At 35.1% G+C, this 27,481-nt stretch overlaps 1 protein-coding gene across 2 annotated transcripts in view; it reads right to left on the reverse strand.

Annotated features, from left to right (window-relative positions):
* ZBBX (zinc finger B-box domain containing) overlaps window positions 1–27,481 on the reverse strand; it is a 77,099-nt gene that overhangs the window by 26,544 nt on the left and 23,074 nt on the right. The window contains exons 8-14 of one of the 2 annotated variants that reach the window (XM_072408054.1): window positions 26,788–26,908; window positions 21,088–21,185; window positions 20,871–20,980; window positions 17,113–17,177; window positions 10,884–10,976; window positions 5,384–5,547; window positions 401–492 (exon numbers count right to left, since the gene is read on the reverse strand). In XM_072408054.1, coding sequence (XP_072264155.1) covers window positions 401–492; window positions 5,384–5,547; window positions 10,884–10,976; window positions 17,113–17,177; window positions 20,871–20,980; window positions 21,088–21,185; window positions 26,788–26,908 — 743 coding nt within the window. The remainder of the gene's footprint in view (window positions 1–400; window positions 493–5,383; window positions 5,548–10,883; window positions 10,977–17,112; window positions 17,178–20,870; window positions 20,981–21,087; window positions 21,186–26,787; window positions 26,909–27,481) is intronic. The other variant, XM_072408055.1, reaches the window with a different exon arrangement.

The raw sequence follows: 27,481 nt of genomic DNA on the forward strand, positions 1-27,481 counted from the left end.
CATCCTGTTAGCATTATTGTAAAACTAGAGAAGGCATTTATACTTTTTCTGTTCTAAAAACATTTACATCAAGGCAACATATGTTTTGCTGGTATTACATCCATATAGAAATGTCCTAGAAGACTTATATAAGCAGCACCCTGACAGTAAAGCTTGAAAATGCATGGACAGGGAATGCGCACCTAATGCCCATTTATCACTTTCATTTTTATACATAAGTCGTTCTGTCTGTGCTTAGTTCCACTTGAGCTGTTCCTTTAACAAGCTTTGCACCACAGAACTATCATACAATACAAAGCACCAGCATCTTTAATTCCTCCACAAAACATTTTCGTTACAAGCATCATATTTATAACAAATATGAGAAGAAACAGAGTGAAAATATGTTATGTAATTTTACCTGGGGCACGTTCACCATTAAAGCTGCATCCAAGCTCTGGCTGTCCTTAAAGCTTTTGTACTTCATTGATTTGCTGTCTTGAGAATGTGATGCTGTAAGAAGATGATCTGTATTGAATGCATTAAAAGAGTATACATAGCTGTCAACTGCTTAATTGTCCTGCCACACTCATGTTTTCCCCAGACAACAGCGCAGTCTATCATGAGCAATGTGCTGGATGAAAATAATGGATCTGGCAGATTGGTAAAACAATTAATATGTACAAACTTTCAAACTTCAAATACAAATTTAGCAACTTCTCTTTTTTTTGGTTCAGAACATTAACGATGCTCTGAAATACTTACTGTCAAATACAAAAACAGAAAGAGCAGCTTGCATCACTGCACAACTAATTGCCCTAATTAGTTTATTACAAAGAATGTGTCTGTAACAGTTAAACTGGCTGAATTTTTTCTCAAATATAATGTTTATTTCCTGTGGTTCATTTGACATAACAAACTAAATAAAAGTTTAAAGGGGAATCTGGCTTATTTGACACAATTTTTACCTTATATCCCTAAAGTAGTTGCCCTTATATTTGGGGAAAAAAGCTAAAAATAAACAAAATCATTTAACAAGTACAGAGCTTGGTAAATTACTTTTTTCTAGTCATGATTCTTGTAATTGTAATTAACCAATGCATAAATATGAATTCAATATCAGTGGCACTCACAGAGGTGGAAAAGATTCTAGCTGCAACTGCTTTTACTTTCATCATAAAAAAATGTCAAAATATTAGAGCCTATATATTTTTACCTTGTGATGGGGTAACTGGACCTGCCTCATTAGCTTTATGTAATGTCCAGTTTTACAATATATGTAGTCAGTGATAGGGTTCTAATTGGTAGGATCATGGAAATATTTTCAGCCGTATGAGTTTAGTACCAAGTATTTCTCTTTAATCAAAAATAAGCAAAAACTATTTTACCAACCACCATTATATCTCACTGTTAAAGCGTACCTAAACTTTAAAAAAAATTAAAAAGTGTGCTGAGGTGATCAAGACTGAATGGGAGCACAGAGCCTCCCAGGATACCTACGTCATGCATCCCAGGAGGCTCTGGGTGCTCCTTCTGCCCGAGTTCAAGATTTCTGACACGCGCAGAAGGGGCATCTTTTCTATTAAAAGAAAGAGTTGCCATTCTCACCCAAGCGTAGGAAGTTCGGCTCTCTTTTTTTCCCCTTTACAGCGGGCTACGTCACCCAATCTCGCACCTGCACAAGCACAAAGGAAAGAGAAGGAAGCGAAGAGTGAAGATGGCAGCCCCAGGACGACACGGGACCAGATCGGGAAAAGGACCAGCGTCTAATTGTCAAATTTTGTTAAGCAGCATCCACAGCTCCACGTTTGTTACCAGGGTGACCTGGATATTTCAGTTTCCCTTGCCTGTGCAGGACGTTCGAAAAATGCAACTTTTTCTGGCCTACATATCTGGATCCAATGACTTGGATTCTGGAGTTACCAAAACCTACATTTGGGCTGATTTGGGTTGAAGAGGATACACTTTCCACAGTGAAACTGGGTTACCCAGCAAACCTGGAATAGATATCCTAAAAGTCATTTGCTGTTTGTTAATAAATGTTTTGAATCCTGGACCAGATCCATTGCAGGTTTGTTGGATCACACAGCTTCACTGATAAAAGTGTATCCTCTCCAGCCTTGGAGAGCTTTAATAAATCTGGTTTATTAAATCTAAAAGCCTTGACAGATACCCTAGTTTGGGGGAGGATCTTAGCATATTTACACATCTCTCTATCTGTTCAGTGCAAAAGATTTTAGTTTTAGATGTCGAACTTCTGAAGAAACATAATATTGCCAATCAAATATCCACAATTAAAAGATATTCTGCTATCACTGCACTTTTTGTCATAAGTAGTTAAATGGCAGCAACAGAAAAAAATGGCTGGGTTGAGAAGCAGGAAGTGTTGAGAGGAATAGATAGTACACCTTTATATTGGAATATAAGGGACTGTCTTTTCTTGCCTGTGCAAACAGCTATGCTAGTATGGGGTTCCTAATGATTATGATTTGCACATTGGGCACGTATTTTTCCTTTAATATCTGCAGATTATTTTCATCTTCTAGAAGCAGTATGATTGCCCTATTGTTTGCTCATTACACGTCATTTCAGCATGACTCCCCAGAGCCTCAGTTACTGTTGTTTATGGACATTGCCTGTTTATTTAGGACATGAATATGGCTCCTCTGAGTAACATACTGTGCAGGCTTGAGAGGAGTTATGCATTGTGTTCCCAGGAGCCTTTAAACACAAGTAGATTTTTGAAGAATACAAAGTTTCAATTACATTTCAATTACTCCTCTGTGAGAAAATCTTTTATCTTGTTCTGAGAGGTAACGCAAGGCACATTAAAACATACATAAATCATTCCTGGTTTATTATATAGCCCATCTTAAAGCGAGCACTAATACAAACTAGTTTTGGTCAAGTGCAAAGATCCTGTTATAGTTATCAGCAAGAAATAAAAGCACTCCTTGGCCTATGACTTATACACATATACAGAGAATAAGTAAAAATCTTTTACACGTTATATATATATATTATACGTTATACGTTATACCTATATATATACGTTTACACGTTATACCTATATATATATATATATATATATATATATATATATATATATATATATATATATATATATATATATATAGGTTCGTGCGGAAAAAAACTCTACAGGTAAAGATGTATTAGGACATACCATAATAAAAATCATCTGGTCCTTAGCAGGTCCTAAAATAAATCCAACCTCAGATGAACAATAACACATGACATGTTTTTTCAATATTTATCTCACAAAGACTAAGGCAACACACAGAAGCAGTGCAAAATAAACCTTTCCACTTTCATAGGAACAAGAGGGTACATAGTAGCCTGGTACTACTAAAATTCACTGATTTATTCATTAAGTGTGACATCTAAAAAAAGCAGAGATCTGGCACTTTGCTGGTCTGGAGCATGCAGATGTGTGTGAACACAAATCCAAGAAGGGAGGATCTTAGAGAAGCAATTTTTGCAAACAAAATCTGGAAAAGGTTATAATGACCTTTCCAGCACAGAGTCCATTGTTATACAGTGAATAAGATCAATCACAACAGGAAAACATTAGAGAGGGTTGCCAGGGGTTTACGACCCAGCAGATTCAAAATACATTCTACCAATTGTCGAGCATGGTGGTGGAGTGATAATGATTTGGGCTTGTTTTAGCCATGGGACATGGGCCCCTTTGCAGTCACTGTGTCGACTATGAACTTGTCTGTATACCTCTGAAGTCAAATTTGAGGACATCGGAGGGGCAACTAAAGCACACTGGCAAATCTACAACAGAATAACTGCAATTAAAACAGTCAAGGTACTGTTTATGATCTAGTCAAAATGCTCAATGATCAAAATTCTGTAGTTGGACCTTAAGAGATGTGTGGATACACGAATGTCTGCAAACCTCAATAAACTGAATCAGTATTGTAAAGAGAGTGGGCATATTTTTCTTCACATCAATGTGAATTACTAAGCCATATGAAAGGTAGTTCTACAAGCTACTGAATTATAAGTTATACTTTTCTCACATGGCTTCTTTTGGCTTAATTTTGCTAAATACATAATAACATGGTAGAACTTGTGTTGGTTTATACCTAATGTTTGATTTAAATTATTTTAGAACTTGCTAAGGACGAGACGATTGTATTTATTATCCCCTAAAATGTAAAACCATAGAAATGGAAGAGAGTGTACCTACTTATAGTAACATGTTCCAAAATATTTACCAGTCAGTCAGCCATAAGCTATTTTGGGAATGGATTTTTTGAAATTTTTCTTTTGCTGAAAATATTTTGTTTTCCCTCAGCCCTCCTTTACTACACTTATCATACAATGTACATCCTATTTGAATATTGTAACATATTTGGTTGGGAAATAATCATCAGAAAAAAATGATCTTATAATTATTTTTAAAAAAAAAATATTGGTATTTTCTGATTATTATTCATGATAAGAAAGTTAGAGCAATAAGAGACAATGGGGTCCTGATCCCAATAATGTTATATCCCAGTTTAACAATATATCAACTGAAGAGGCTAATCAGATTGTAAGAAATTTCTAAAGCAAGATAAGACTCTTAACAGTTGAACACACCTCAAACCTGACCAAGTATTTTCCTTGCTGGACTTTTGTCTTAACAACGCCTTTTTTAAAAATAAGGATAACTTCTACAGGCAGAAACAAGGCTATGCTATGGGGTCACTTGTATCTCCCATTGTAGCTAACCTGTACATGGAGTAGGTAGTAGGTAATTCTTTCAGGGCAATAACACCAAGTCATTGGTTCAGGTGTGTGGATGATACAAGAGTCAAGATTACATTACCCAAAGTAAGGGTTATTTCAATCAATAAAAACACATGGTAGTTTTGTAACCTTATATCATTTTTTCCTAACCTAACAATATAGATAGAAACGACAAGATAAAATACTAAAACACTGTCTGCATCTTCTTGGAAGAATTCACTGCTAATTTACCTTTAAAAAGACTCTGACTGACTTTTCATATAGTGTGCTTTCCTCTTTTGTAGACAAAGTTCTCTATTTGGTATTTTCAGACTTCACTTACTACTTTTCTTCCTACATTTGTGTTGTTTTTCCAATACATTGCTCTCAGAAAACATTGCATTTCCCTCTACTGCTATACTTCTCTGCCACTACTCTTAGTCATTCTGCACAACACAATTATATGCACTACAGCCAAGGTAGTCAAGAGGATGCTGGATAGGCTGTGGGTTGCCATAAATATTTGCACACTGCCTGGCACTCCCTTTATCTTTTACTACTTCTTATAAAGAGATACATGGAAAAATGTTTGTATATCTTATAATTTAAAACTGCACATTTCTTGTAAATAAAGCATTCACCTTTTATGACAATATACTACCTTTCTCATAAGTGTTATCCTGCAAAGATTTTACGTGTTGTTCATCAACACAGTAAGTTGATAGCAGAGGAGTATCTCTGTGCTTTAGTGCTAAACAAACAGGTGACTCAGAAGACAGTCTTGCAGAATCCAGTGCTTGTTTTTGATTTGCAGGCTCCCAAAACCTATAGTAGTAAAACAATAATAATAATAGGTTTTACATGTGGTATCATATTTTATTCACAAAATAAAGGTTAATAGCTAGTAAATTACACACCTTATACTCTACTAAAAAAGTACCAATATAGGCACACTGGCCAACATTACATTTCTACAATAATTATTATTGTGCGCCCTGCAAATATGGACAGCTTCACAGTAAACTGTCAAAAGACCTCCAAGGTGAATTTACCAGATGGAGCTCTCCATAGTACTGGAAATGTTTACACTGTTTCAGCACCAAGGCCCCTTGTGGTTGAAAACTGTGAGAATAGCTGGTCCTATGCACCCCTTTTTGCCCATGGGAGCAGTTTTTAGAATCAATTGCTTTGTCGTGTGGTTGAGTAAGGCTCTTCCTCAAGAAAAGAAAAAACAAACAACGACATGGCCAAAAGCAACATGTCTCTTTCGGGAACCATGCCCCAACCTTTTGCAAGTACAATGCAAATGCAACTATGTGCAAATGCTTGCTCAGAGAAGTTCCCACCCACCCCTTTTACAGTGGAATGGGAGCTGCTGAGAGCATGATTGAGTATGTAGTACAACCCTGCAGTGCACCGCAAGTCTTAAAGAGGCCAAATGTGAGAAATGTCTTAAAGGTTAAATGTCTTTTTTTAATAAAATGGACCTATATTGAGAAATTATGAAAGCAACTGCTGCTGAACTCATTCTAATGTATGCTAATTCCCTGGATTTTAAAAAAAGAGGATGAGAACACCAGCCAGGTAAGTGTTTTGTTTACAACCAGGTCAGCAATAAATGCTTACCTAATCTCTCAGTACTGGTCTGCTTAAGTTACTTAAAAAAAACAGCATGTCCAACCCCCTTAGAACGAACCAGTCTGTACTTCTGGCTGGTATTCCTAAAACAAAAGTATAGTGAGTGTGCAGCTCACTGCCATGCTACTACCATGCCCTTCAGAACTGGGTTGGTGCCTTGAGGTTCTACAAAAACAGTTAACCCTCCTAAAGCATTCCTGCCCATGTGGGTGCTTGTCTCATCTCTGGTAAAATGTTTTTAGAGGGCATCTGGACCTATACCCAGTTTACATAATATGCAGGTGCAAAAATGTAAATAAATACCAGGTTATACCACAGCCCATATTTGGTATATATTACCCATATTTGAACCAAGCTCAAACATGGGCTGAAAGATCCTGCCTTAGGTACAAGTGAGATCATAGAAGAAACCCCATCATGGGATCTGCCACCACTTATCAGTATGATTATTCTAAAATACCTACCAGAAACCAAAAGGGAAAGGCTCATCAGAACAGAATAAAGTCACTATAAGTGTCACAATAGTGGCTATCCTGGCTAAACCATTCTGCAGGACCAGGACAACATTCGCCTGTCTCCACACCAAGGCTGCTTCGTGCTTCCTCCTCAGGTAGGGTGACCCCGAGAGCCACAACCTGGTGACATCCAGCAGCAAAACTTAGACTCCGTATTCCGAATGATCCCATGCTACCTGCCTGAGGAGTCACTGACAATAGGCCTGGCAAGAGGAGGGGTTCTGGCAATAATGCAGCATTTAGCAATGAGATATGACAGGGACAGAACAAATACCTGTAACTGAGGCAGAAACCAGCTCAATATGACAAAGAGCTAGCACAACACAACTAAGATCACTAAACTTAAAAGAGCTAATCGTTCCTCTTTCTATGATAAAGAAAAAAATGTTCTTCTAGCAAGTATTTTGCTACTCCTAATTTTCTAATAACAAATCTTTCTATCCATGGCTGGCTTAACATAAACATGTAAGATTACATTGCATGTCGCATACTGTCGGGTATAAATATTATCACCAAATAGAGAAAATAAGTAAAAGGCAAACTATTTGACATTTTATCTAAGTATAATGACTAAATAAAATGAATGAAGGTGATAAATTGATCAGAATCTTAGGAAAAGCTGTTTATTTGCATCTTTCATGATTACAAGACAAAAATTAAGTATTCTTATCGTGTTCAGTCAGAGATAATACGACAGATCTATTATGAACAAACATATAATCTAAATGCAAAGTGAGACAATTCTTTTACTGAGAATGCTTACTCCACAATGCACAGAATGTAAAGGGTGCTGTGTTTATAACAGTTGCCCCAATTGCTTTCTTGTCTGATATGTCACCTGCTCAGTTCTTCAAAATAGTTATCAAACAACCTATAAGATACTTGTTACAGGCAGTTGATACTGGTGTATCTCTAACTCCAGGACACTCACATTGACTACCTTACTCTTTTATTCTTACAAATGTAGATGAGATGTAGTAATATAAATTTGACTTGTTTCATACACAAAATTGTACACTAAAGCTTTGGTACATTAAATAAAAAGCACATCTAAACATGTTTTATATTGCCTTATTTTGTGTTCGCCAACTTTTCATAAATTGGTCTAAGCTAGTGTTTTCTAAACTATTTCATGGGGACTTTAATTACTGTGTTGCAATTGATATGTAGTTCAACTTCCTGCCCTGCTCTGTTCACAAGGGAAAGAACTATAGACTTTTATGGAGCTGACAACAATATATATCCTGCTGCAGAGAAAAATGCAGCAACAGGTGTTTCAACTCAGTAAATTACATGAAGATATCAATCAGGATCATGGACAAGGTTTACGCACAATAACTACTTTCCAGTCCAAGATACAAAAAGTCAGCTGCATCTTAAAAGACTTTCCCAACTCTCTGACAAAGTTTCAAATACAAAAGATTTTATGAGATTATGGCCCTGATTTACTAAAGCTCCCCAAGGCTGGAGAGAATACACTTTCAGAAGTGAACCTGGGTGATTCAGAAAACATGGAATGGATTTTTAAAAATCATTTGCTATTTGCCAGCAAACATTTTGAATCCTGGACCAGATCCATTCCAGGTTTGCTGTATCACCCAGCTTCACTGCTGAAGGTGTATTCTCTCCAGCCTTGGAGAAATTTAATAAATCAGGGCCTATGAGTTTGCCAAAGAACTTCAAAGACCCTTGGTACAACACATTTACTTACAAATTCAGAAAAGGCTTATATATTACCGTTAAAATGACTGTTTTTTGTCTTTTTATTGTTTTGTGTCATCTACAAAGCACTAAAATATTCCTATATGCTTTTTAAAAATAGTCAACCATTCAGTCAATGCTTCCCTCCAAAGAAGAATACAATCTAAAGTTCGTAGCACCATCAGATACAAACACCTACATACACAGTAGGAATTAGTGATATGGAAAAGAAGTAGGATAGTTTCTATATTGTACTGATTACCTTCAAATTAAGAGGATTTAGACCTAATGTGGCAGATGATTGCTCTATCATCCTGTGATACCTGATAGAAAGATGTTAACACAATACAAATCTAAGAAAATCAAAGTGACATTTTTCTTCTTCAGAGTTTAACACATAAATTAAAATGTCTGAACTAATGACAAGTAATTCAATTGACTTGTTCAAGGTTTGAACAGCTTTTTCAGTATGCACAACGTATTAGAAAATATCCTCAACCAAATGTATTTATTTGGAAACTAACAATAATCCTGAGGCTAAATTAACACATATGAATGAATACATGCAGGGATTTGGCAGCAAACCTAAAACAAATGTGTGCTTTGAAAAATAAAATGCTATAGCCTATCAGTCTGACCATTGCACATAACAGCCAAATTCTAACACTGGCCAACAGGTATGCTAGTTCTCATATCTAATTATAGTCAACAATTTAGATAAAGCAAAAAATGTTTGTCAATTATACTTCTATTGAAGAGGGAGCCTTATCATACAGATTAGAAAATGTATTACAAATATTCAGCAAAAAGTACGTAATTCGAGTCAAACAGAATTCACCTAAGGATTATCTGACAAGCTGGGATGTCTCAATCTATTCTGTACCTGAACAACATAGACTATGACTATATTAGGGACATTACATTGTGAACTCGTTTGAAGGACAATTAGTAACATAGCAACAAGACTATATATGGGACTATACATATACATAACAATAATAACAATGCCAAAGGGGTGAATTATGATGCTGGTAATAGAGATCATTTTTTCTTTGTATGGTAGGGTGTATGTGGTGCTGTTTGGGGGGACAGGGGCTGTTGTGCTGTGTGGGGAGGTTAACATTATATAGAGCTCTAGAGATGGGCCTAAGAGCAGCCTTAAAAAATACCTGCTGGTTTGGAATATGGCCCTATATCTGACTACATGAAAAAGGCAAAGTCTTGTCAAATTGCATGGTTACATAGTTAGGTTGAAACAGGACATATGTCCATTGAGTTCAACTATTAGGGAAAAAAAACATATCCCTGATAAAAGCTTATAGACATAGTTGATCCAGAGGAAGGCCTTATAAAGTCTGTTTCAATTTGCTCTTCTTTCTAGTCAACAGTCTCTGTTCTTCCTGGTCAACAGTCTCTGTTGTCTTTACTTTAAAACTTGATTACTTAGATATAATCTGTGCTTCTGAAAAAGCATCCAGCTTTTTCTGAAAGCAATCTATAGTGGTAATGGATTATCTGTTTTAGATAAGCATTTAGTACCACTGTTGCCATATTTGTATTGAGCATGTCCCTCACTTAGAGCACAGAATGTTTCAGCTATTATTGAGTCCTAATCGTGTTTCTTTAGTTCCTAAGATTATGGTATAAACCTATAAAGAGTGTAGTTCATTAAACCCGTGTTTTATTTTCCTTTAAATTATTGTTATAGAAAAAACTTTACCAATGATGCATTTATTTAATAGACTGTATTAGCATCTGTATTGATTGCTGTTTTAGGTGTTAGCAGTAACTGCCACATCTTATACCCTTGGTTTATATTCAGATCAAAGCAGGATTCCTGTATTCTCAGCTAAAAACCAGTACCTTGGTTTATAAAACATATCCGTTCCTTTGGATCAGTTTTATCAACTTAATGTACATAGTTCTATAGTCATTCACATTATATAAGCTGTAAATTACTTCTCTACATTTGAATAAAGCCTTTGATACTTCACATATGTGATCAATATTGCTTTTGATATGAAAGTATCTTTTTATCATTCCCTTAAATAATGGAACTAATGTTACTGGGTTAATGGAAATCAGTGACTTAAAGAATGTTACCTGGCACTGTTTCATGAAAGCATTCAGATATTTGATATTTTACATGAACAGTTATGTAGCATTCCTGCCAATTTAATCACATAGACCAGAGATAATAATGTTCATAATATTCTTTATTCAGAATAAATGTAGTATTGTTCATAGTATCACAAGGGCATGTTTTTATAGGTTATTATGCTATCCATATATTTTAGGCAGACTTACATAAAGGAGCTGGAGATTCGTACACTCTGGCATGTTGGTTGTTTAGTTTGGTCTTTTGAGCTGTGAAGGTTAATGGGAGTCTTTATGGCCTCACTATTGAAAAAAAAGGCACAGCATTAACAAAGGTGACTTTGGATGCGCACAGGAACCCTTTTGGAAATAAAGGGCAGCAATAATGGTGTGACTTTGGAAGCGCACAGGAATTCTGATGAAAGTATGGTGGATTTTGTGGTTCTATCCCGTGTATTGCTCCTTGCCACTCTCCCTGCCTCCCAACTGTCCAATTGAAGGAACTAGGGTTTCATGATTACATTTTTCTCTCCTCCTGAAGAAGTGGACGTAACCCACGAAACGCATCGAGGATAGCATGTCTTTGTTAGTTGTATGTTAAAGAAAGCATGTATGTTTGTATACATGCTAGTAGTTTTTTGTTGTTTTTAAAACAAAATGTTTTTATAAGATTTTTTGGTCATTTTTATTAAATCAAATGCATTAGAATCATATGATCAAATCTTTTTGTAAAGAGAAATGTTGAATTGCGTATATAGTGTCTTAAAAGCCCCAATAGTTTTTTTGTTTTTTTTTGTTTTTTTAAGTATTAAAGTGGTAATTTGTATTGGGATGTGGAACATGATGATAAACTCAATGTAGGAAACCTCTACCAAAAAGTTATAAATGTACAGACTTACATAAAGGATTGTGGTTCAATATTTGGAATGTTATAAGGATTGAATACTTTGTTATTGTTTTTAAGAGAGGCTTTGTTAAATGGCATTCACTTTGCAACAATTCTAATATAAAACCTACTTAATAATACTCACACATACTATATGAAGTCTTGGTGATCATTGTAAAAGGAAATAATACTCATTTTGCTCCAAAAGATTTTTCTTAAAACCAGATGCACTCTGTTATTGAATACATATCTTGAACCAGCTAAATGTTGACCCATGCAGAAATGATTAATTCCATGGTCATGTTGTTCATACCAAACCTTCTTCTCCACCAGTTTATATTTTAATTATCAGATCATTTCCATCTTTTTTTCTATGGGGTATTTCCATTTTCATGGGAAACATAAAATCTGACCGAGGGTCAGTTCATTTTGGTAGTAGTAGAAATTTGTTCTCTATATTACACTATTACACTTTCTGTAACCCCCTCCAGCTAATGTGATTATTTTCAATTCAGTATCCATAATTGTAATATGATAATGAAGAATGATATGAACATGTTTCATACTGACCCTACAAGTTAACCACTAATACATTTTCCTATTTTATTGAAGAGGTGGGATCAATTTAAATTTTTTACAACACCTACAGACAATAGAATATTCAAATTTCGACCAAAAATAAAATCATTATCTAGATTATGTTATCTGTATTATATATTTTTCTTCTTACATACTAAATGAGTAAATATTATATTTCCCCATTGTATCACTGTCAAAAACGTGTTAGGGTATTTATGCAACTTGCTTTTAAATATATAAAACAATGGAAATTAGCTGATCAGTAAATATTGGCATCTAAAAGATGCAATGCCACATCCCAATTGGTTGAATCAATATTCATATTTTGTGCAAAGAAATGGGACTTTTTAGGCATAAAGTAAAATTAAACAATAAATATTTTATTAGTAAACAATTTTTAAACCACAATAAAAAATGTTGTACGATTGTTTGTACAGCATAAAAAATATCACAAAAAAGTATTATCATCACAAATTCTTTTCCTAAACGCTGAAAAGGGATCTCTTTCTAACATGTGGTCGATTAATTGTATTTTGGTTATCAGTGTTGCACAGTAGTGAGTATAATGGTGAAATTATTTGTTAAATAATTTGTAAAACGGATATCTTATACATTGTTTAGAATTGGAAGCATTATATATGTTGTTGAATATATATTATGTTTGTAAATCGTAGGTGTCTAAATCTTTTGATTCATCCTGAAAAAAGTCGCGAAACATGTCTATGTAGAATACTACAATTAAGAGACCACATGTTAAAAAGAGATCCCTTTTCAGCGTTTAGGAAAAGAATTTGTGATGATATTACTTTTTTTGTGATATTGCTTATGCTGTACAAACAATCGCACAACATTTTTTATTGTGGTTTTAAAATGGTTTACTATTAAAATATTTACAGTTTAATTTTACTTTATGTCTAAAAAGTTCTGTTTCTCTGCACAAAATATGAATATTGCTTTTAAATATAACAAATTCGTAGGGCTTGAATTCTGTAACTGTTTTCATAATTGCCTAGAATTTTATTTTATTAACTACAAAACTACAACATCAATCATGCCACATAACTAATTGTTACTTTTTTTCTTCAGAATAATGATCTCCAAACATTTGCCCTCCTGCTTATAAATAGGCAGAATGCATTTAGAATACCTACTGTGTTACAATGCCTTTAAAAAAATGTGAATTCCCTGTTAAAGATCCCCTCACAAAGTACAAAAATTTCTAATTCCCACTAAACCAAACATTTTTTGAAGCAATGATCCACTATTTGAATTACATTCCTACCTAAGGGGAACATATACCTATATATATATATATATATATATATGTGTGTGTATGTGTTATTTTTAGACAGAACACTGGGCACTTCAACGCTAGGGTGAAAGTCCCAAGCAAATTATTTCCACAAGCAAGAAATAATGAGGTTGCCTGAATAATTAAGTTTTTGGGCTTTGGTAAAGAAAATTTAACTGTGGTGCATGAGCTCCTAGGGACAACTGTCACGACCAATGAAACCAGGGGCTGTTTATCCAGGGGACCTCCAATTGCCTCATTGGATCAGGAAGGATTTTTCCCCCTGCTAGAGTAAATTGAACTATGTTTAACCATGTTTTGCCTTCCTCTAAATTAACTATGTATATATGGTTTTATGTGGAATATGCAGGTTTCTACCAAGTTTTTTTCCTAGTAGCTGAACTTGACTGAGAAAACAAATCCTATGATTTACTTGAGCGAACAGAGAAAGTCAAGAGTCAAATACCAAAGACAATATAAAAAAAGTTCACTACTAAGATCACATGAGGTGAGCTTAGTCATTGTAACATGCTTGAAGCTGCCAAAGGTTTAAACAACCTGAAGACATAATGTTAACATTACAGTAATGTATTTGTTTTGCTGGTAGAGAATTTTGCATATTTAAATTATACTGCTGGCGCAGTGGGAATGATAGGCTTCATTTTGTATGACCTTAGACGAGAACTCAACTCATCTATTGCATTCCAATTAGTTTGACAGACGATCCATACAGCAGAAAAGAATAAAATTTTGAGCACTGGAGAATCCTGGGTACTCTAAAATGAGGTACACAGTCATTAAACATAACTGTTTTCAAATTAAAAATGGATTTTCAACCTATAAGCCTAAATCACAAGTACTCCTTTTTCTATAATTGTCCCCAGCATATATCTGTTTTGTCTACTCTACATTATAATGTACAAAATGCCAGGACAGGCCTATTATGGGGACAAAAGCTTCAGCCATTTTCTATTTTCAAGATGTAAAATTAATTTGGGTAGAAGATTACCCTGCATTATTCTACAGGACTAGATTACAAAAAGGACTTCTTTTCAATATTGCAAATATGTTGCGTTTTCTTCTATGTTGTCAAATGCATCAATGTTTATTTATTTATTTAATACTGATTATAGCAAATGTCTAAGGCAGGAATGAAAAAAATGGAGTACAAGTATACCTTAAAGCTCCTTCGTCATCAAATGCTGCCATTGTCTATCACCAACTCATGACAATTCTTTATGTGACATAAACAATACAGGAATTAGCAGTGTTTTAAACAGCACAACATTTATCTGTCTTCGATTTCTTGAAATCTGTCTAAAGCTGCGTACACACGTGCAATTCTTGTCGTTGGAAAGGATCTTTCACGATCCTTTCCAACGATAAAAGGACTACACGATGCATGAACGAGTGCTGTAAATACAGCACCGTTCTGCTCTATGGAGAGGGGAGGGGGAGAACGACGGAGCGGCACCCTGCCAGGACGGATCCACGGACGATGAACGACCTGGGCTGTACACACGCCAGATTCTCGCCCAATATCTGGTCGATGCTGATTATCGGGCGAGCAAAAATTTGACGTGTGTACGCAGCTTAACATCACATTGCATATTGCACTATAGACTACTTTTTATTGCAATAAAACTCTGTAGCCTGGCTCTTCCTTTCCTGTGACCAAATTTAGGCTAGGCCTTTTACAGACATCTACATCTGATAGACATCATATTTCTGCCACTGGAAATGATTTTTCATGATTGTTTCTAGGTACAGATGAACGAATGAATGCTTTACACACAGTGCAATTCTGTGCTATAAGGAGAGGTGGGGAGGATGAGTAGGTGGCACCCTGCTGTGCTACAATTCTCAGCATTGATAAATGATGTTGGGGGACTGCTGTACACGTCAGATTTTTGCTCAGGATGAACATGACCATATATTTCAGATGACAAGCATCTAATGTGGGTACATAGTTTAGCAGTCTGACAGGACTGGTAGTTTCTCTATTTGCTAAAAAGTTAAAATCCAGTGTGATATTATAAAATAAAATGCCTAATAATGATAGCTACAACTAATATTGCCTTACATGCTTCAGGATGGATTTTGTTATATAAAGAGTATATGTTTATTACATAAAGAGTCACCCAGGTACTGATAATCTAAATATGAACTTTTCCACACAATTTAAAATAAATAAAGCCCCTGTATTGTGGCAGCCCCTGTATTTTGACCCAGCTCATCAGTAACCACGTAAAAACAGCCGGGTGGTTACTAAAAAGTGCCAGGTGGTGCACCCAGCTAAAAGGGGCTGGGGAGAACACTGCAAAGTATCATGTACAGATTGGCAAAATAAATATTTTATAGGCATTGTAAAATCCAAAAAAACAGGAAAGGTATACCATTTGACCTTTTTCCTATTTTACTGCCTTGCCCTAAAGATGTACTATATACACATAATAAGGGCAGCCAGAGGTGAAAACAAGGCATGGGAATGCCATTATTCTATTTGTTTAGGCAGATCGCAATTATATAAACATTTTCTGGTGCCACACAGTTAAGCTGTCTCCAGTTGTTAAGATGACCTACATATTTAACACTTAGCTCCAAAAGACACCAAACCTAATCTATAATTAAAGCTTAGCATGCAAGTAAAACCTAAAAAGTAATTTATCACTCACTGCACAGGCTATCCTGGGTGTGTGCAGTAATAACTAGTCTACTCACATCAAGGCACCAAACTATACTATGTGGCTAAGAAATGGACCTAGTATTTAATGCAATACAAGTTAATACAGATTGTATATAAAGGATGTTGTGCTGAAAGCATTGATAATACAATTATCTTTCACATTCCTGCTATCAAAATATTTTAAATACATTCATTGGTAGTTAAACCTAATTGATAAGATTATTAACCCAAATAACTGCACACTAATCATTTTTGTCTAGGCTCAAGTGGTGTCCTTAATAAACTGTCAAGGCAATGACAATTGGCTGCTGATGTTTTATGAACATGATGTTTAAAAAACTGACTCAAACATAAATTTTTTCAATACTGAAATCATTTATATTTAGTGATAGCAATTTTCCTCATTCTGAAGTAGAAAATAGATAAATGTACAGGTTATTTAGAGAAGAATCCTCAAGTTTGAATTTTTTAGACAACTGTATATTTGGTACAAGTATTTTTTATAAAGCATGACTCCACCCCTAGAGTTCAGTCCACCTATTGAAATGCTTATCTATGTCCACAATCCAGTTAATCTACACTGCGTGGACCCTGCCAGCACAACCTAGCTTTTAAATAAAACGTGAACATGTCGATATACTTTCACTGTTGTGCCTCCAAACACATTTAACAGACAGTACTGGTTCAATCTAAACTCCATGTTAACAGCCAAATACAGAGAACATACATATGTGGGAGATATTTTACCTGTTAAAGGACTGGCTTTTCTATCAATATCAGATCAAAGTTCTGTCACACAATACAGGCCTGTCTGACAGGGCAGAAGACATAACTTGTAATAATAACAGATCTTCTCCCAGCCTCCTATCCGCATATTCCTTATTAGCACATGAGGACTGCAGTATGAGTTCAACTGAATGGTTCCTTCTGCTGCTTTTCTCCTAGTGTGAGCTCTGCTGTACAGACTTGAGATCAGCTTTAAAGATACTATACATACCTTTCGCTGGTTTCTACATCAGTCACCAAGAAATGTCTAGTCTCTTCAAGTCCTCCTTCTGGTTCCTATATAGCAATAAACACATGCGTTATAAACAGTAAATTGAATTCCATAATGTGAACCCATAGTAAACTGAAGCTAATTGTGTTTTTAAAAAGGCAAATATAAAATGATTACAAAATAATGGCCAAGCACACTAGGTGCAGATTAAGCTGTAATTAGGTATTTGGCAGTTGACAAATGGTTGGTTTTCATCAACAATCTTCATCATCTGCTTTTAGGAAAAGAATAGTCAGTAAAATTAAGTAACCCAAAACAATAAACCAGAATTCATTTTTTAATAGTTTAACAAATTGAAATATTATCAGGAAATATGATTTACTAAAGTTTGCATACCTCCTTGGTATTATGGTATTACATAAACCCATGTATTGGGTTAATAGTGTGTATACATATACACAAAAAGCTACAAAATGTTATACCTTAATTAGAATTCATTGAAGAAAACAAAATAATATGAAGAGTCAAAGCCGAATATAACAAATTGTGAATTAATGACATGCATTTTAGCTTTCTTGCATGCAAACTTTGGGTGCCAATTTTAGCTAGATAAAAGGACTTATTTTTCATAATTACTCATTATCCATGAAATGAAAAGTGTCCAGGAGAAAAACAGCTCATTTAAGATATGAAAAAAACTAAAATAATGTAACTGGAAGAAGAGGCACACACAAGGAGAAAATATTTCATTTTAAAACTAATAGTAACTGATCAAATGCAGCCTAGCAACCGCAGCAGTTTCCAGAAAGTACATTCAGGAATTATGCTTGCTCGGTCGTGCATTATCCTCCTGCTCTCTGACCCATTTAAAGTTATATTTTACTCATGTAACACAAAGTGATCAGGGCACATTTTAACCAAATTAGCAGGGAACCATGATAAATGTCACACATTTTAAGTAATGTTAGTTTAACGGTGGCTTCACATGAATGCATATTTCTGCAAAACCTTTAAAGCAGTGCACTGTGTACAGGTCTGTGCAACTTCATAATGAGTGGTGATTGAGTAGTGATACATAGCTGGTGGGTCTGAAGATTATTCTTAAGCTGAAGGCTAACAGGTAGGGCTGTACGATAGAAAAGGTAGATCATTTATCATAGAGTTACATTACTGGCAAATAAAGTGTTCTGCCAGGCCACCATACAGGTTATTACAAGCAAAAATGTACTAATGCAAAGTGAAATATTGGCTATGGATAGACACATCTATTTTTGTAAAGCATATTCCTATTTAAATGTAGGAAGCTTATGAAGTTGAAAAGGAAATTTTAGTCTAGTTTATCACTGACTTCCCCACTTATTTTACCTGTTCTTGTAAAAGCAGAATATGTGTGATAGAGACAACAAAGAGGTAGCTTCATAGCCTAAAGATAAGAGGATAATATGTATTGCTTCAAAAGAGATGGAAGATCAAGTTGGTGTGAAGTGTCTGACATTAAGAAAAAGAAGCTAGTCAGGAGCCAAGGATATGAACACATAGAAAATTATAAGGACTTGCTCATTATTTTTGTTAGCTCCTATACAAAAAAATAATATTTTTAAAAGAAGTTTCTAAATAAAGCCCCTTTTGCAATGATTATGTTTGCCTTGTCGTTAGTAGTCAGTTTCCAACCAGCATTTAATTTATTACAGACTTTTCCTTGCTAGAATATCTTGGTGTTAGCAGGTGTCAATCACATCTTCTTCCATGAAGAAAGGGTAATAAGTCTGTTTATAAAATACTCCACCAAAAGCTATGAGAGAACAATACAAGAGATTCTAGCAGGGTAGCAATGGAGGCCAAGCAGATGCTGCACCACTTCTTATAATCAATGACATATTTTTCCATTCATGGAAAGCCCAAAATGCCTAGGCCAGCCAGCTGGGCCATACAAGCCATTATGTGGGTAAATTATAAAGTAATCTCATGTACATTCAAATAGACCCCAGATCACTGCAAAGTGTAAATTTTAAACGACACATTTCAAACAGACACTTTTTGCTATATGGATAATAAAAGTAAAGGGATATGTAGAATCTGTGATTTGTACATGAAATACTAATTGTTTTAATGATAAAATTATAAGTAAATAGCCTTTTCTCCATACAATAAGGGATTCAATCTAAGGTCCCAAACACTACTCACATTTTTAAGTGGCATCTGAAATTGATATTATAACTTTGTTTTCAACATACAATGATTGATGAATGCGTAGTAAATGAACAAAGTAGATTACAGAAAATGAGAGCAAGGAAATCACTTTCACATTAACTAGATGCTAATTCTTCTACTGTGTCTGAAATGAATTTTTAAATGAATCACCTTGTCAAACTACTGACATTATAAAGGTTTACATTTTTTTAATATAAAAATACACACAAACATACACACACATGCAGATCAAAGTTGTCTTAATTCAGCTCCCCTATCTTTGTTGCCACTTTTGTACTCATTTTCTTTCTCAAGTCTATATTGTGCGATTTTTTTTTAAAAAAAACAACATTTTGGCAATGTGCAATATCCCAGCTAATACAGATTTTTCTGAGCTGATCATGGCACCTACACAACACTCCCCAGCACTACAAATGTTTCCCATTAAGTTATTAGCATTCCAAACCAATGCTACCATCAGAAAATCCCACATGATCTCTGGAATGCACACACAACCAACTTTCCTTTTAATGATAACTGTTTCCTTTGGATTAAAAAAAAAGCAACCCACTAAGTGTGTTGTATTGCCACACCTATTGGTGATGATGGTGAGAGGTGGGTGGTGTTTAAAATTTTATATCCAGACTAACATCCAACATACCCATGCTTCCAATCCCTACAGAAGGTAGAGTCAGGTGTCCATGCCATGCAAGCAGTGACATGGACACGTTATACAGGCTGTCCAGCAGTTAGGTCCTCTCAGAATCCAGAGAAGGTGTGTTCAGCGATGATATTACCAAAAGGATTACCAGTGCAGGAAAATATACCAATATCAGTGGATTATCAGTTAATTCCACTGTCCACTGATAAATGAATGAAGACACATTTAAAGTTTAGCCTGGGTGATATATATATATTTTTATTACTGAAATCAAATAATTTGCCATTGCTTCAAATAAGTAAACAGGTTAATGCTGCATTGATTTTAGCTCCTGGCTAAAAGTCCATACTTACATTGTGTTGTAGCATATTTACGTCATACACCACATTAGTAAATGCACTTTCCTTTATGATTTATACTCCACATTGCTGATTGCAACATGAATATGGTAATCATTTATAAATTGCAATTTGTATATAAAGAGCAATTTTCATTGGTCAGTATATGCAGACTCCCCTTCAATGCCCCTGCTAGGAGGTGTAGTTTAGTCTTCCAACTAGCTATGGGGGCCCAGGTGCTACTGCATCATTTAAACCAGTGTTATTACTGCTTCTAAATATTTTTCTCCATAATTGCAGCAAATACTATAGCTGTATTATTGTTCTGGGACTGAAGTTAGAATGTAGAAGTGAACAAAAAAAAAAGGCAACTATGCCACATCCCATCAAGAGATAAGTCCGGAAATGGTCCATCTGTCTTTTATTCCATCACAATAGAAGGTGAGGGATTAAGTGATAAAGTTTTTTCTTTATAAATATGTGCAATGGTCAAATAGTTTTTCAAAACAATGAAAGTAGCAATCTACTTCAGTCACCCTTTAATCAGCGTTTAAATGGTCCCACTATACCTTATCCAGCTCTACAATCTTTAAAGCAGGTTCATGCATCACATCGTTCCTGACATGATCTTCAGCTCTGAACAAAGCCACGTAATGTTCATGAGCTTCCATTTCTTCAGCTTGAAAGAGTAACAACCAGGTAAGAATTAGTGCAAAGTCAATCGCATTAACGCTTCATTCAGTCACTTAAGTGAAGTCAATAATGATACAGCAGGGGCATACTAACCTGTCAAATCATTGCACACATCCATTTCATTCTCAGATACAGTGGGTGAATATATCACTTCATCCAATTGTTTACTTGGTAACGGATTAACAGGAGTTCTGAAAAAAAAAAAAATATCTCAGTTTATGGAGAAATAATTTGGCAATTTCCTAAGTGTTCCCTCTAAAATAAGTAATCAGGGCATAAAGAATAAAGTACCTTACACAATAAATCCTTAAATTCCAGGGCTGTGCAATGAAAACCAGCAAAATTCATTTCTATAAAGGTTCTATAAGCATTTAAGTGCAAGAATCACTAAAGCTGCTCTACTTCATATTCAATAAAAGCTGCATTGACTAGACAAACTAATTCACGAAATGACATTGCCTAGAACTGAACTCAAGTCAAGCAATGTCACCAAAGGCATTTAAACAGACTGTGCTAAACACAATTTGCATTTAAATTCCCCAGTACCAATGCAGAAAGCAAGGTAATTTTTGTTGTTTATTCTTTTTTTTATTGGGCCCCTATGCCTCTCACACATATGTATATAATAAAGAATTTAAAACTGACAACATGCTTGTTGTGAGTCCTAAAAGTGAGCCAGTAAAAGAAACTGCTACCTCAAACCAACAGGATCATGCTGTGCTTTATGTAATGATAAAGAAATAGAGAAGTTCTAATATATGTACATTAGGAATTAAATACACCCTTTAAAAACCTTGTCAGATTAGTTTGCCATTTAAGAGATTTCCTGTAAATATGCCAGGGATAGAAAATCTCTCAAGTAAGGTAAATCCATTTTAGACAGTTGTTACCAGAAGTATACCCATTGAAAGATTTTCCCTCTGTTTCTGTTCTGGTGGCAACTTTTGGCTTCCCAGTGACACAGACAGCAATGAAACCCTGATGAATCATAGCCCCATAACATTTTGTGAAACCTTTTACTTTTTCATCTAGCTCATCTTCCTCCAAACAGTATTGCATGTCACTTTTGTCAAAAATAGCATTACATTTGTTACATTAATGTAGTCAGGCTGCATATAGTAATAAAGATATCTCTTGGTTTAAGGTTTTATCATTCAGGTGCTGCAGAAAGCAGACCATTACACAAAAACAACACTGCTTGGCACCCCCTACACTCACCACATACATATACCAACATTCACACATTAAACACTTTTTTATTATCAGAGCTGCTCTGGGAGTGATGTTGGTTAGACCGTCAAGAAACTGAAGAAGAGCCAGTGAGATATGCTGGACACAGAAGTCCCAGGCATGTTAAAGTTGCAGACCAAATTTTTTTTAAACCTGAACTAAATCTGCTACAACTGACTGGCAACAAATGATAAGCACAACAAAATTTGACAGCCAGGCAGTATCAGGCAGGTAAGAACAGTTTTTGTAAAAGGGGCATCCCCTGTCCCTTTCTGTAGTAAACACCTGCCCGATCGACAATTTTACAAAGTAGGACTTTAACTCCACTTTAACCCCTGCAACAGAACATAGATGACATAAAAGTTAAAAAGGCCACATTTATTACTAATTAGTTAATTAGTTAGGAGTCTTTATTTTAGTATCAATTAATGTGAGGTTTTTGTACATAAATGTTAACAATAATCTCTTGATCTCTAATTTTTGATGAAAGCGGTTTTATTTTTTCAGCCACTTTCCTCACTTTTGCCACAGCTGTGTGCACGATTTTAGTGATGACATTTAACAGAGAACCTATTAGTGCAAAGAAGAATTTTTTAAATATGTAGATATGTCGATTTTATATCAGTTAATGTGTTATACAAAATGACTGCAGAAAAGAAGTCAAAAACCACACTGGATTTTTATGTGTCTTTTGGTCAGAAAGTGGTTAAGTGAATCCCATGTGTTTGTAATTTGAAGTACACTAATAACCTAACATGTATGTTTCTGCCTATATGAGCAAATCCCTTTATCTGCCATCTTTGCATTACATATAGTATTGTTTGGAATCAGGATTTCATGCTTGGTGCTTAACTTATTATGTGCCTGGTTGGTTTTTACTATCAGTGTAATCCATATGTGAACATAACAGGAGTTTGAGTGGGCATAGTGCCAGGGCAATGGGAAATCAAAACAAACAAGAGCAGTGTAAAAATTAATAAGACTAGCGTATACATCCAAGTTAAGGATTGTTACACTAATCTGACTATTCTTTACATGTTTAGCATGAAAGACTTCCTGCAACATCGCTTTCATGATGCATCTTTCAAAGTGCTGTCAAAATGAAAATTTGTAGCTGGCTGTCATAATCAAACAGTTCAATTTAATGCATTAATTAAAAGTAAGATCTTATGCAATTACTAAATAAAATGTAGTTCATGCAAGAAAGAATTAAATTTAGATCTGTGACTTTATTTACCAAAACAGGACTGTGAACAAAAAAGCATGTGAAAACATTTGAACAGTTGCCAGTACTATTAATTATAAAGTCATTAGTGCAAATGTAAAAGTATCTGTGTATAGTACGCATGGACTGTGTAGCCCATGGCTACTAATTAGATTTTTAGTTTAATGTGGCTGAAGTACTTCTCCATACTAACATTTTGTTTCTTATTCTTTAATTCAAAGGGCAACCTCTTCTTCTACCCTCACTTTACCATTATTTATTATACTTTGCTACATTTTATTTCTGGCTCATTTATTCACATCGCATGACTGTTTTCCTTTAGTTTGTTTTGGATGTAAAGCTGCAGAGACTTTTTGATATGTGTTACAACCTACTGCATACAAGTTTCCTTTCATGGGATTTACAGTTTTTGTATTTGTATTATTTGTAATTATATTACAATATTTAGAGTTTTTTATTATGTTGTTTTATGATGCAGAGTTAAAAATGAAAACCAGAGTATAGCTGGTTGATGTGGACAGCCCTGACAGTTCTTAAAACTTTCACATAAAACAAAAATGAGAACCTGTGGTTTTGCTGGGAACAGTTATGTGAACAGTCATAATTTAGCTTTAAGGTTATTATTTCATAAGATTTACCAAGGCAGAGGTTTTTTGATGAAGTGGAAAAGGTTTGAGAGAAAATTCTAGGCTGCTGGTCAATGCTCTTCAAACAACTAATAGGCAGTAGTTCTGAGTGGGTGGGACCCCTTTAACCAGCAAGATAGGAAAAAGTATACTTGGCCAACTTATACAAGGTATTCAAGGAAAATCTGTGCTTATCTTTCCTTGGACCACCTCCCTAACACCACACATAAACACACACAAACTTCATTCAGTTGCTGGGAATGAAAAATACCCACATTGAGCCTGATTTATTAAACTTCCCAAGGCTGGACAGGATACACTTTCATCAGTGAAGCTGGGTGATCCAGCAAACCTGGAAAAGATCTGGTCCAGGATTCAAAACATTTGCTAACAATAGGCAAAGACTTAAAAGAAATCCATTCCAGATTTGCTGAATCACCCATTTTCACCTTAGAAAGTGTATCCTCTCCTGCCTTGGGGAACATTATTAAATCAGGTCTATTGTGTCTGGTTATGGAATAGTGTGTGACATGCTTTATGTGACAACACTGGTATTCAGTGACTGGCCAAGACTGTCACATGAGTGAAGGAAGACAACAATGTATAAACTCTAAGTGGTAATTTAAATCTATCCAGTGAAATAAATTGCATGTTAAAAAGGCTGGTAGTTTTACAGATAAAGATATATTACATTTCATATCTTTCCGTAAAAAGTAGTCACACACACCTCCCAAGCTTCTATACCAGTCATCTTAGACTTAAAAACCACAATTACCAATATGGGGAAGACATATATATGTATCTAATGATTTTATGGCATAGAAAGGGTGGCTGGAATACACGTTCCAGCATACATTCTGTGTAAATTGGCAGAGCTTGCGTCAGGTTTACTTAAAGTCTGCCTACATTGTGTTATAAATGTGTTTTTTACTTGAACACATATATACCTGAGAGTATATGTGTTCAAGTAAAAAACACATTTATAACAAAAATGAATGTTACAGCACATCTGATACTTCAATTTTTTTTATTTTGTTATTTAAAAGTTATTTAAAAACTTTTGTTTTATTATTGAAGATTTTTATTATAACCAGAACTGGTTCATAATTGCACATCAATTATGAACCAGTCCAACACATCACCTACCTAATCTACCAAATGTTACTGCAAAAGTAGCTTCAAGAGTGCTGGAGTGTTAAGCCTTGTTCAATGAGATGCTGCTTTACCTTCATTAGTCCACTATTTTCCAAGCAGGGCAGTCCCTGAATTTATTTATCAACCCATGATTGGAAGATGTTTCCATCTTAAACAAAATGTTTGCTCAGAGATTGAACCATGTTAATTTTTTATTAACAAATCTTTCCTCCAAACAGTCCAGCTTGTGGAATAACCAATCATCTGGGAAAAAAAACAAGTAAATAGGAGTTTTCTGTTCACATGACTGGATAATTGAAGTAAATATTTACTTCAATTATTCAGTCATGTGAAAATGTGTGAAGATTCTCAATTCCTTTAGTAAATCAGGTAAACTCTAATTTATGCCAACATGTTCAATTGCTGCTCTAAAATCCAAGACTGGGTTAAGATATTATTCTATATTGATAATTAAAAATGTTAATAAACATGTCCTATGGAAAACCAGCATAGAGGGCTTTATTGCAGGATAGGAATAAATGGAATTAGTGCTCATACCTCAAAAGTAAAAGCCCTTTATGATTCTAACTGTAAATCATAAAGCAGGAGAAACTAGTGTCATGGAGGCCATGTCCTGTGATAATAAAAGATGTTAAAAAGAAAAGGTAGACCTGTGCTTACTATAAGTGTAACCTAATTGCGATTCTGATGATCTATCATAGCTATGTCTTTTATTATAGTTTTATTATTGCCTCCTCTACTTATTCGAAGATATATTTATGATTGTATATTTCTTTTCTTTTCTCACTGTTTTCTATTATTGTAAGTTACCTTTTGAGTTATATACCATATTTTCCGGTGTATAAGGCGACTGGGCGTATAAGACGACCCCCCACTCTAACCAATCATTTGGGGGTCGTGTTATATGCCCAGTATTGTACTGTTCCTTCTGCCTGTCAGATCTCACTATTGTGAGAGAACTGAGAGGCAGAAAGAACTGTACACTACTAGTTCTAAGTAATGAATGGGCACGTTCCTTTAATGAATGGGCGTGTTCCAGTGAAGAGCCAATCCAGGCTCTCCACTGGAGAGCCAATCCAGGCTCTCCACTGGAGAGCCAATCCAGGCTCACGTCCTGCTTTTCAGCTTACACGAGTCCTGCTGTGAAGCAACGCGAGCCTGCCCAGGAGGACTCGTGTAAGCTGAAAAGCAGGAAGACAGAAGGAGGCACAGGAGGACTTCCAGGGACGCCAGACCAGAGAGGGGACTCGCGGGGACACCGGACGCTGCAGGTAAGTACTGGTACCCGGCGTACAAGACGACCCCTGACTTTGTCATAGATTTTTCGGGGTTAAAAAGTCGTCTTGTACGCCGGAAAATACGGTAATTTATTGTATATTGTTTATTCATGTTTACCTTTCTTATGTTTTATTGTTTTACTTTTGTACATAGATTTAAGTTGGAAATAAAAAGAATTAAAACAATAATTTCGTTTTGTAAACTAAAAAGGTGAATCACTAAAGTTTTTCTTTAGGTGGAAATTACATAGCACTTTATATTTTACTGAGCAGACCATACCTTCTGTGTTTCTTCAGCATCAATTTCTCCATGTAACTGAGGCCACTGTCTTTAAATTCAACTTGGAATGGTTTTCTTAATAAAGTCAGAACAGTCTGAACTGCTGAATTGTCAGTAGAAACTAGGGAACAAAATGAATCTTTGAAAAACTGAACACTAATGCAATTTCACATAAGCAAATGATTTCTAAAACAAGATCACATAGTATTTATTCTTGGAGCCTTTTTTAGTTTGAGGAACAGAAATGTATGTGCAGATAAGAGAATTGTTGTCCTTCCTTTTTTTTCACAAAAATGGTTATGTATAAACAATTTGTTTTTAAATTAGAATGGAATTAGGATGGAATATTAGTTATCCTAATGGAAATCTGTAGTAACAAATATAAACAAAAATAAACTACTTATGACAAAGCTACCTGCCTAAATGTCTCTGGCTTTAATGGTTTGATTCACTAACCTGGAACAACTATGCAGATTAGAGGAGTCAGGGTAACCTCAGAACTCCTGATCTGCACCCTTGTCCACAGTCAATGACTAGTAAAGTATTAAGGCCACAGGATCAACAAACCAGACAAGGAACTAGTATTTGTATACTGGGATTATTGTCAGCCATCATTTACTTTTAGCTCAGGTTCCCTATTAGAAGAAGATCACAAAGTGCACCTGTTTCTTCACACAGGTCTATGCACATATAA

Source organism: Pyxicephalus adspersus, chromosome 4 (genome assembly GCF_032062135.1).
Source record: "Pyxicephalus adspersus chromosome 4, UCB_Pads_2.0, whole genome shotgun sequence".
NCBI lineage: Eukaryota > Metazoa > Chordata > Amphibia > Anura > Pyxicephalidae > Pyxicephalus > Pyxicephalus adspersus.